General features: G+C 42.8%; 1 protein-coding gene across 1 annotated transcript in view; it reads left to right on the top strand.

Moving 5' to 3' along the window:
* LOC128700100 (uncharacterized) overlaps positions 1-9,243 on the top strand; it is a 119,455-nt gene extending 110,212 nt beyond the window's left edge. The window contains exon 7 of the mRNA XM_070100829.1: positions 8,899-9,243. Within this exon, the coding sequence (XP_069956930.1) occupies positions 8,899-9,243 (345 nt within the window). The remainder of the gene's footprint in view (positions 1-8,898) is intronic.
* Positions 9,244-13,347: the final 4,104 nt, after the last annotated feature.

Here is a 13,347-nt window from a genome sequence, read left to right as displayed (position 1 = left end):
TTGTGGGTGCTATCCACTTCATACTTGTCTCGGACAGACATGGGTAAGGTTGTGAGGTCGGAGGAGCCACCTGCGGTGACCAGGGGTGGCTAAGTTTTCTCACATGTCTACACAGGGTAACTACTGTAATCAATATATGGTTGTCGTCTTCCAATGAGATTACTTGTATGAATGTAATGTTGAGATTCATTCAGGTAACCCCTTATAAATTTTCCATACTGATCATTCATATGAATGGCATAAGCTGATTATGGAAAATTTTCTAGGGTGATTACCTGTACGTACCTCAACATTACATGCATACGAGTAATCTCATTGGGAGACAACCATAACATTGTATCAATCGCATCTGCTAGAAAAATGACAGGATGGATAATGAGAACCTTCAAAACTAGGGAGGCCAAGCCCATGATGACACTCTTCAGGTCACTTGTTCTATCTAGGCTGGAATATTGCTGCACACTAACAGCACCTTTCAAGGCAGGTGAAATTGCCGACCTAGAAAATGTACAGAGAACTTTCACGGCGCGCATAACGGAGATAAAACACCTCAATTATTGGGAGCGCTTGAGGTTCCTAAACCTGTATTCCCTGGAACGCAGGAGGGAGAGATACATGATTATATACACCTGGAAAATCCTAGAGGGACTAGTACCGAACTTGCACACGAAAATCACCCACTACGAAAGCAAAAGACTTGGCAGACGATGCACCATCCCCCCAATGAAAAGCAGGGGTGTCACTAGCACGTTAAGAGACCATACAATAAGTGTCAGGGGCCCGAGACTGTTCAACTGCCTCCCAGCACACATAAGGGGGATTACCAACAGACCCCTGGCAGTCTTCAAGCTGGCACTGGACAAGCACCTAAAGTCAGTTCCGGATCAGCCGGGCTGTGGCTCGTATGTTGGTTTGCGTGCAGCCAGCAGCAACAGCCTGGTTGATCAGGCTCTGATCCACCAGGAGGCCTGGTCTCAGACCGGGCCGCGGGGGCGTTGACCCCCGGAACTCTCTCCAGGTAAACTCCAGGTCTCCAGGTAGTCACCCCGTGTAGACATGTGAGAAAACTTAACCACCTCTGGTCACTGCAGGTGGCCCCCTCAACCCTCACAATCTTATCCATATCTATCCGAGACCAGTATAAATTGGACAGCACCCCCAAGTACGGCGCTACTAATTAATTGTGGACTGTATAGATTATATTAGTTTAACTGAATGAAGGAGGGGGGTAGGTTACACATGGATATATCCATCAAAGAAAACATTTGTACATAATCCCATCACTTACCAGATATTCTCTGGTGGTCACTTGATGTAGCTGGATCACCCATAACCTATCCAATTACAATATACCTAAATGGCCAGTATCAGTCTGCTATAACTAGAAGGGTTACTTAACTGTGGGTGATTGGTGTTCCTTATTTCCTCCATTCACCATCTCATTTTGATGTCCTACTACACCGACACAGTTCTTATTCCAGCAGGACGAGGTATCCATTGGTTTGTCCCGGTTTAGAAGTCATGACTCCATAAAAACTTCACTATCCTCGGGACGGGAACCACGAGGAAAACGTGTTCACTCGGAGCAGGGCGACTTATTTCACTTCCCGCATTGTCTTAACTTAATGTTATTATCACTGATTACATTACCATTCGCAAGACGATTTAATGTCTCATAATTATTATACACACTGGAGGCCACTCCATTAGGATCTGAGACCGATGAGTGATGATTAAACCACGGGCAATTTTCCCCAGGACACAGTCCATGGCGATGTGCCAGTCACCACCGGTCCTTCCATTATTCACTCATTTTACCACTCTATTACGGTGGTCCCATAAATAAAGTTCCCTCACTCTTCACCAGGAACAGTTACGACACTTTCTATTATGAAGTGAGGCCTATATTAATCCTTAGGCCGCCGTGAACGCCAATTTCCTGGTCCCATGTTTTCACAGCCTCCTCACTCCATTCAAAACACTCCCGCCTCCTGATGCCCTGAGCCGACCTCCTCTTCTGCACATCCGTGCAGTTGCAGAGGGAACTGTTGGCTCTATTCCATTTTCAAATACATTTTGACCCAAATCAGCACATTAAATACTTATTAGGCGCTATAGCTTCGGAAATTAAATAATTTCCACACTGATCATATGTATGAATGGCATTTGCTGATCATACGTATGAATGACATCAGTTGATAATACACATGAACGGCTTTAAGAGATATAACAAAGAAACTACCCATCTACTTCAGTTGTTGCAATTCAAGGTCTAATCACGTCTTTGTTAACTAGCAACAAACAACGAATTTAAGGTATTACCTGGAGAAGGTTTCAGTTGTCAACGCCCCCGCGAACCGGTATGATAATTTCCCTGCCAGGATTACGAGCGAGACAATAGTACAGGCCTGGCCGAGGACCAGGCCGCGGGGGCGTGGACCCACGGAGCTCATTGACCTGATGGCTAAAGCTCTCGCTTCACATGGTGAGTGTCCGGGTTCGATTCCCGGCGGGGGTAGAAACATAGGGAGTTTTTCCTTACACCAGTTGTCTATGTTCACCCAGCAGAAAAATGGGTGCCAGGGTGTTAGTGGACTTGTGTGGGTCGCATCCTGGGTGTTAGTGGACTTGTGTGGGTCGCATCCTGGGACAAAACTGACCTAATTTGAGGGAAATGTTCAGCATAACAAGCGACTTTCTATTTAGTAGTATGTTATTGATGTCAGCTATGGTCTGTATACCTTGTACATGTACTTGTAATAAATAAATATATTACTCCAGATTGATTAAAATATTTCGACCACTGGTTATTCAAAGAATGAGAGACGTCACCTGATCAGACAGACGACTCACATCTGTATTCTGTCCTTCTGTATCAACAAACAAGACAAAGAAAGAATTTAAGGTAGGCGTAATATCTTTCTTGTTGCCTTTTAAGCAAATTTTAAATAGAAGAGATTCTGCATTATATTAATAATAGTTACCGGTAATAAATTTGTTTTCTCTAATTAGAAAGTAATAATTATTTTCTTTGAGATGGACTACACTAGAGGGTAAACTGATGCAAATACCAGCACACTGCACTAAATAATAATAATTTATTTATTTATTTATTTATTTATTTATTTAAAAATTTGAGCACACATACAGAGGTACAACAAATACAGGTAAGAGCAGTATGCCAAAGCCACTTATACTATGCATAGCATTACGGGCTGGCTTAAAATTAACTTAAGATTAACTAAGCAATGATGAAATCAGTGATAAAACATTAATGTAAACAGGTTACTATAAAGCACAAGTGAGTATTACAAAGACAGGTCATATGGTTGTATGCATTGTTGTACATTCAGTAGAATGGAGTATTCTGTTAGGTAGTGTATTCAAAAAATAATAAAGTTAGATTGGGTTATAGGTTTAACATTTATGTGATATAATTGTGAGAAACATTTAAGATATACAATTTATAAGGTTCAGTTATTCAGTATTTATTTGGTTTTGGGTGAGTAAGTGATCTTTGAGAAGAGACTTGAATTTATAAACAGGTAGTGTTTCTTTTATATTTACAGGTAATGAATTCCAGATTTTAGGGCCTTTTATGTGCATTGAGTTTTTACATAGTGTGAGATGGACACGAGGAACATCAAAGAGTGATCTGTGCCTTGTGTTATGGTCATGTGTTCTGTTGAGGTTGGCAAGGAGATGTTTGAGGGGAGGGTTAATATCAGAGTTGAGTGTTCTATGTATGTAATAGGTGCAGTAGTAAGTATGGATGTTTTGTATGGTGAGGAGGTTTAGTGTATTGAATATTGGTGGAGTGTGCTGCCTATAGTGAGAATTTGTTATCATTCTAACTGCAGCCTTTTGTTGGGTAATTAGTGGTCTGAGATGGTTACTTGTTGTTGAGCCCCATGCACAAATTCCATAGGTGAGATAGGGGTAAATAAGAGAGTGATATAGGGCCAGGAGGGCTGACTGTGGAGCATAGTACCGTATCTTCGATAGTATGCCTACAGTCTTGGAAATTTTCTTAGAAATTTGTTGTATATGTGTATAAAATTTGAGTCTATTATCAAGGTGGATTCCTAAGAATTTTCCCTCTGTTAGCTTTGTGATAGGTGATCCGTTTATCATTATGTTAAGAGGGACATCTGTAATAATAATAATAATAATAATAATAATAATAATAATAATAATAATAATAATAATAATAATAATAATAATAATGTCGTTATTTACTACAAGTACATGTAAAAGGTACACATGTACATGTACAAGGTGATCGCCACCATGCCCAGCCCTTCTAGGGTAGGGTAGGTGCCAGAGCCAGAGCTTGCAGCTCACAAGACTGCCATTCCCATTAGCCCCCTTGGGGCGGGGATGGCAGGCCAGAGAGGCCTAGCTTCTCCCTACGAGCCCCGTGAGGGTGGGGAATGTGGTTAGGCCTGGGGACAGTTGGTCCCAAAGATGAGGGGGTACTTTTACCTCCTCCCATGGGAGACTTAGGTCTCAGACACTCCCTAGACAGGGAGCCAAGGTCGGGCCGCCACTTGGAAAAGGCCCGGGCCGGGAGAATACCGGCGAATCTTGAATAATAATAAAATGCAGAGAATTCCGGGCAAATTAGGTCAGTGTCCCAGGATGCGACCCACACCAGTCCACTAACACCCAGGATGCGACCCACACCAGTCCACTAACACCCAGGATGCGACCCACACCAGTCCACTAACACCCAGGTACCAATTTGAAACTGATGGGTGAACAGGGACAGTGACAGCAGATGTCTTACGGAAACACGTCCCTAATGTTTCCCAGCCGTATCGGAGGAGGTTCGAACCCCGGACCTCAGTGTGTGACCTGAGTGCGCTAGAGTCCAGCTAGATAAGTTACATATACTATCAAAAACAGCAACATATGTGTAAAAAATCAGGGATAACCCAGAAAACTCAGATATTTTTTTATTAAGTTTTTAAACAGGAATTCGCTACATTTGTACATCAGTAATTAATAATATCTCAAGTGAATTTTATCAAAAAGTTAATTATTTATGAGGAAGCATAAAATTTATGGTTTCTTTAGCAATTTAGTGATTTTGAGAAGTGTTATAAGAGATAATATTCTTGTTGAACATATTATACAACTAAATTACACTCACTAATTGATTATAATTTTTGAAGGGATGGACCGGTAAGCCAGCAGAAGGCGTCGGTCAAATGATGAAAAGCTCCAGCTGTAGGTTATCATGTAACTAAAAGTCACTCACAATACACAGATAGCACCCAGTCACTCACAATACACAGATAACACCTAGTCACTCACAATATACAGATAACACCCAGTCACTCACAATACTCAGGTAACACCTAGTCACTCACAATACTCAGGTAACACCCAGTCACTCATAATGCACAGATAACACCTAGTCACTCACAATACACAGATAACACTCAATCACTCACAATACACAGATAACACCCAGTGACTCACAATACACAGATAACACTCAATCACTCACAATACACAGATAACACCTAGTCACTCACAATACACAGATAACACCTAGTCACTCACAATACACAGATAACACTCAATCACTCACAATACACAGATAACACCTAGTCACTCACAATACACAGATAACACCTAGTCACTCACAATACACAGATAACACTCAATCACTCACAATACACAGATAACACCTAGTCACTCACAATATACAGATAACACTCAATCACTCACAATACACAGACAACACTCAATCACTCACAATACACAGATAACACCTAGTCACTCACAATACACAGATAACACCTAGTCACTCACAATACTCAGGTAACACCTAGTCACTCACAATACACAGATAACACCTAGTCACTCACAATACTCAGGTAACACCCAGTCACTCATAATGCACAGGTAACACCTAGTCACTCACAATACACAGATAACACCTAGTCACTCACAATACACAGATACACCTAGTCACTCACAATATACAGATAACACCCAGTCACTCACAATACACAGATAACACCTAGTCACTCACAATACACAGATAACACCTAGTCACTCACAATACACAGATAACACCTAGTCACTCACAATACACAGATAACACTCAGTCACTCACAATACACAGATAACACCCAGTCACTCACAATACACAGATAACACCTAGTCACTCACAATACACAGATAACACCTAGTCACTCACAATACACAGATAACACTCAGTCACTCACAATACACAGATAACACTCAATCACTCACAATACACAGATAACACCTAGTCACTCACAATATACAGATAACACCCAGTCACTCACAATACACAGATAACACCCAGTCACTCACAATACACAGATAACACCTAGTCACTCACAATACACAGATAACACCTAGTCACTCACAATACTCAGGTAACACCCAGTCACTCATAATGCACAGATAACACCTAGTCACTCACAATACACAGATAACACCTAGTCACTCACAATACACAGATACACCTAGTCACTCACAATATACAGATAACACCCAGTCACTCACAATACACAGATAACACCTAGTCACTCACAATACTCAGGTAACACCTAGTCACTCACAATACACAGATAACACCTAGTCACTCACAATACACAGATAACACCTAGTCACTCACAATACACAGATAACACTCAGTCACTCACAATACACAGATAACACCCAGTCACTCACAATACACAGATAACACCTAGTCACTCACAATACACAGATAACACCTAGTCACTCACAATACACAGATAACACCTAGTCACTCACAATACACAGATAACACTCAGTGGCCCGGTGGCCTGGTTGCTAAAGCTCCCGCTTCACACACGGAGGGCCCGGGTTCGATTCCCGGCGGGTGGAAAAATTCCGACACGTTTCCTTACACCTGTTGTCCTGTTCACCTAGCAGCAAATAGGTACCTAGGTGTTAGTCGACTGGTGTGGGTCGCATCCTGGGGGACAAGATTAAGGACCCCAATGGAAATAAGTTAGACAGTCCTCGATGACGCACTGACTTTCTTGGGTTATCCTGGGTGGCTAACCCTCCGGGGTTAAAAATCCGAACGAAATCTTATCTTATCTTATCTTGTCACTCACAATACACAGATAACACCTAGTCACTCACAATACACAGATAACACCTAGTCACTCACAATACACAGATAACACCCAGTCACTCACAATACACAGATAACACCTAGTCACTCACAATACACAGATAACACTCAGTCACTCACAATACACAGATAACACCTAGTCACTCACAATACACAGATAACACCTAGTCACTCACAATACACAGATAACACCTAGTCACTCACAATACACAGATAACACCTAGTCACTCACAATACACAGATAACACTCAGTCACTCACAATACACTGATAACACCTAGTCACTCACAATACACAGATAACACCTAGTCACTCACAATACACAGATAACACCCAGTCACTCACAATACACAGATAACACCTAGTCACTCACAATACACAGATAACACCCAGTCACTCACAATACACAGATAACACCAAGTCACTCACAATACACAGATAACACCTAGTCACTCACAATACACAGATAACACCCAGTCACTCACAATACACAGATAACACCCAGTCACTCACAATACACAGATAACACCTAGTCACTCACAATACACAGATAACACCAAGTCACTCACAATACACAGATAACACCCAGTCACTCACAATACACAGATAACACCTAGTCACTCACAATACACAGATAACACCCAGTCACTCACAATACACAGATAACACCTAGTCACTCACAATACACAGATAACACCTAGTCACTCACAATACACAGATAAACTTGCACTCAAGACACAGTCTACAAGATAAAGCTCTACACAGAAAAATATTGACACAGAATGAGAAACAGAAATTGAGCTGACTGTGGGAAAAAGAAATATATTAATAATTAAAATAACACTTGAAATGGTTGGAAAATATTGGTAAAATAGTGAACAATATAAGGTAGACTGCACAGTATTAATGAGCAGTAACAGCCAGGTTGATCAGACCCTGATCCACCATTAGGCCTGGTCCCAGACCGGGCCGCGGGGGCACTGCCTCCCGAAACCCTCTCCAGGTAAACTCCAGGTAAACTCAATAAAGGAAATAAATGCAAGATGACTGGGAATGAATTACAGAAGAACAAAATTAACAGAACACTGTAGTCAAGGGAACTTATACAAAAATTGTGCTCAAGAAAAAAATTACTGTGGTTTGTAGAGAACAATATATATATATATATATATATATATATATATATATATATATATATATATATATATATATATATATATATATATATATAATATGGAATGTAGGATAACAGAGGGAGAATGATCATACAAGACTGAGGATACTGACTGAATAACCAGTCAGGGATCACAACAGAGGGAGAATGATCATACAAGACTGAGGATACTGACTGAACAACCAGTCAGGGATCACAACAGAGGGAGAATGATCATACAAGACTGAGGATACTGACTGAATAACCAGTCAGGGATCACAACAGAGGGAGAATGATCATACAAGACTGAGGATACTGACTGAACAACCAGTCAGGGATCACAACAGAGGGAGAATGATCATACAAGACTGAGGATACTGACTGAATAACCAGCCAGGGATCACAACAGAGGGAGAATGATCATACAAGAATGAGGATACTGACTGAATATCCAGTCAGGGATCACAAGAGACAAAATGAACTACAGTTTCTGAAGCAGTTCGTTCACTTAAGGTTATTTAATATAAGGTTGACTGAAGGTCGGAGAAGAGTAGTTGAGAGTGTTTGAGGTGACACAGGTATATGAGGTGACACAGGTGTATGAGGTGACACAGGTGTATGAGGTGACACAGGTGTATGAGGTGACACAGGTGTGTGAGGTGACACAGGTGTATGAGGTGTCACAGGTGTATGAGGTAACACAGGTGTATGAGGTGACACAGGTGTATGAGGTGACACAGGTGTATGAGGTGACACAGGTGTATGAGGTGACACAGGTGTATGAGGTGACACAGGTGTGTGAGGTGACACAGGTGTATGAGGTAACACAGGTGTATGAGGTAACACAGGTGTATGAGGTGACACAGGTGTATGAGGTGACACAGGTGTATGAGGTGACACAGGTGTATGAGGTGACACAGGTCACCGAAACTGGACGATAATGCGCACTAGAGGACCTTAGGACTAAGGGATTTAATTAAAGATGGCGCACAGAAGAAATACTGCTTGACCTTGCCCTTAGGCAAGTAAATACAGGAGAGATTAAACAGGAAGAAAGTGGTTGGCTTGTATTGTTGTTGGTGAGTGGTGGGGAAAGTAACGTCACGACTGGGTAATTAGTTCCCCCTCATTTCAAAGTGCTCCTGCTGAGGGGGGAACCAGTCACCAACATCGATTCAGTGTGGTTCGCCGATATTAACCCGGCCCGGGTGTTGTCCAGTTGGTGACCTAGTAGAAGCTAAGTTGCTGAATAGGGTGACCTGGGCGATCATGCTTGTCACAGCGGCTGAATCATTATGGAAGAATTACGGAGACGTTGAAAGTAAACCAAAATGAGGGCCATAGGCATTACGGGGACGATCGGCAGATGGATTTTCAGGTTTTTAGCACAAATAACAGTAGTAAATAAAGCAAAATCCAGCACCAGCGAGGTAAAAAGTTGAGTTCTCCAAGGCAGTGTGCTGGCACCTGTGATCTTCCTTATCCTCGTAGCATACAAACAAAAATACCCATCATATTTTTGTGTTATAATTTGCAGATGACAGTAAAATAAGCATGAAAAATTACTTCCGTGTAAAACACTGAGAAATTGCAGGAAGATATAACCAGGTTTTCTCAGTGGTCAGAGGAGAACAACATTACTATAAATGATGATAAGCTCCAGTTATTAGGAATGGAAAGAATGAACTCAAAAAGGACACTGTGTACAAAACTTAAGAGAATCATTAAACAGATCGAAAGAAACACATTAAAGTTTTGAGAGTAATTATCATATGAGCAAGGTCACGGCAGCCAGGAAGACGATGGCATGGATAATGACAAACTTCAAAGAAAAAAACAGTACTAAAAGTGACACGTTTCAAATGGCTTGTTCTCTCTCGTTTGGAATATTGTTCAGTGTTGACGACACCATCCAGGGCACGGGAGGTATCACAGCTGGAACAGCTACAGAGTCTCTTACTGGCCCACGACACCATCCAGGGCATGGGAGGTATCACAGCTGCAACAGCTACAGAGTCTCTTACTGGCCCACGACACCATCCAGGGCATGGGAGGTATCACAGCTGCAACAGCTACAGAGTCTCTTACTGGCCCACGACACCATCCAGGGCATGGGAGGTATCACAGCTGCAACAGCTACAGAGTCTCTTACTGGCCCACGACACCATCCAGGGCATGGGAGGTATCACAGCTGCAACAGCTACAGAGTCTCTTACTGGCCCACGACACCATCCAGGGCATGGGAGGTATCACAGCTGCAACAGCTACAGAGTCTCTTACTGGCCCACGACACCATCCAGGGCATGGGAGGTATCACAGCTGCAACAGCTACAGAGTCTCTTACTGGCCCACGACACCATCCAGGGCATGGGAGGTATCACAGCTGCAACAGCTACAGAGTCTCTTACTGGCCCACGACACCATCCAGGGCATGGGAGGTATCACAGCTGCAACAGCTACAGAGTCTCTTACTGGCCCACGACACCATCCAGGGCATGGGAGGTATCACAGCTGCAACAGCTACAGAGTCTCTTACTGGCCCACGACACCATCCAGGGCATGGGAGGTATCACAGCTGCAACAGCTACAGAGTCTCTTACTGGCCCACGACACCATCCAGGGCATGGGAGGTATCACAGCTGGAACACCTACAGAGTCTCTTACTGGCCCACGACACCATCCAGGGCATGGGAGGTATCACAGCTGCAACAGCTACAGAGTCTCTTACTGGCCCACGACACCATCCAGGGCATGGGAGGTATCACAGCTGGAACACCTACAGAGTCTCTTACTGGCCCACGACACCATCCAGGGCATGGGAGGTATCACAGCTGGAACACCTACAGAGTCTCTTACTGGCCCACGACACCATCCAGGGCATGGGAGGTATCACAGCTGGAACACCTACAGAGTCTCTTACTGGCCCACGACACCATCCAGGGCATGGGAGGTATCACAGCTGCAACAGCTACAGAGTCTCTTACTAGCCCACGACACCATCCAGGGCATGGGAGGTATCACAGCTGCAACAGCTACAGAGTCTCTTACTGGCCCACGACACCATCCAGGGCATGGGAGGTATCACAGCTGCAACACCTACAGAGTCTCTTACCGGCCCACGACACCATCCAGGGCATGGGAGGTATCACAGCTGGAACACCTACAGAGTCTCTTACTGGCCCACGACACCATCCAGGGCATGGGAGGTATCACAGCTGGAACACCTACAGAGTCTCTTACCGGCCCACACACAACCAATCAAGTATTTAATTTACTAGGACTGCCTTAAAGTCTTAAATCTGTACTCACTGGAGCGGAAGAGAAGCACATGATAATATATACCTGGAAAGTACTTGAGGGCCTTGTCTCACATCTACACACTGCCATAACAACACAATATAGTTAGTGATATAGGAGCAAGTGCAAAATAAACCCAGTGAATAGCAGGGCTACAGTGGTCACAATAAGGAAGCACTCTGTCCTGGAGATACTTGAAGAGAGTTCCGGGGGTCAACGCCCCCAGCGGCCACGTCTGTGATCAGGCCTCATGGTGGATCAGGGCCTGATCAACCAGGCTGTTACTGCTGGCCTGGTCACAACGTTAGTGGTTCCAGATAATTCAACATCTTACCAGAAGATACCAGAAGCACTGCTGGAACATGTGTAGAAGTCTTCAAGAGAAAACTGGACAAACATCTCCAGTAGGTAACAGATCAAACAAACTGTGATAGATATGTGCGTCAGTAAGTAAGTAAGTTTATTCAGGTATACACAAATACAGTTACATAGAATTATCATACATAGCAGCATATGTGTAGAGAACCTGGGATAACCTGGGATAACCTGGGTTAACCCAAAAAAGTCAGACAGAGTGACTTATTTCCATTGGGGTTCTTTTACCTTATTATTATAATATAAAGGTTATAATATTTTCTTATTATTCTACAATGAAGATAACATCTTATTATCATACTAAAAAGACTATCTACTACACGAGGGTCATTAAGACTATCTACTACACGAGGGTCATTAAGACTATCTACTACACGAGGGTCATTAAGACTATCTACTACACGAGGGTCATTAAGACTATCTACTACACGAGGGTCATTAAGACTATCTACTACACGAGGGTCATTAAGACTATCTACTACACGAGGGTCATTAAGACTATCTACTACACGAGGGTCATTAAGACTATCTACTACACGAGGGTCATTAAGACTATCTACTACATGAGGGTCATTAAGACTATCTACTACACGAGGGTCATTAAGACTATCTACTACACGAGGGTCATTAAGACTATCTACTACACGAGGGTCATTAACACTATCTACAATACGAGGGTCATTAAGACTATCTACTACACGAGGGTCATTAAGACTATCTACTACACGAGGGTCATTAAGACTATCTACTACACGAGGGTCATTAAGACTATCTACTACACGAGGGTCATTGAGACTATCTACTACACGAGGGTCATTAAGACTACTACACGAGGGTCATTAAGACTATCTACTACATGAGGGTCATTAAGACTATCTACTACACGAGGGTCATTAACACTATCTACAATACGAGGGTTATTAAGACTGTCTACTACACGAGGGTCATTAAGACTATCTACTACACGAGGGTCATTAAGACTATCTACTACACGAGGGTCATTAAGACTATCTACTACACGAGGGTCATTAAGACTATCTACTACACGAGGGTCATTAAGACTATCTACTACACGAGGGTCATTAAGACTATCTACTACACGAGGGTCATTAAGACTATCTACTGCACGAGGGTCATTAAGACTATCTACTACACGAGGGTCATTAAGACTATCTACTACATGAGGGTCATTAAGACTATCTACTACACGAGGGTCATTAAGACTATCTACTACATGAGGGTCATTAAGACTATCTACTACACGAGGGTCATTAAGACTATCTACTACACGAGGGTCATTAAGACTATCTTCTACATGAGGGTCATTAAGACTATCTACTACACGAGGGTCATTAAGACTATCTACTACACGA

Source organism: Cherax quadricarinatus, chromosome 74 (assembly GCF_038502225.1).
Source record: "Cherax quadricarinatus isolate ZL_2023a chromosome 74, ASM3850222v1, whole genome shotgun sequence".
NCBI lineage: Eukaryota > Metazoa > Arthropoda > Malacostraca > Decapoda > Parastacidae > Cherax > Cherax quadricarinatus.
This window is presented reverse-complemented; position numbering and strand designations above follow the sequence as displayed.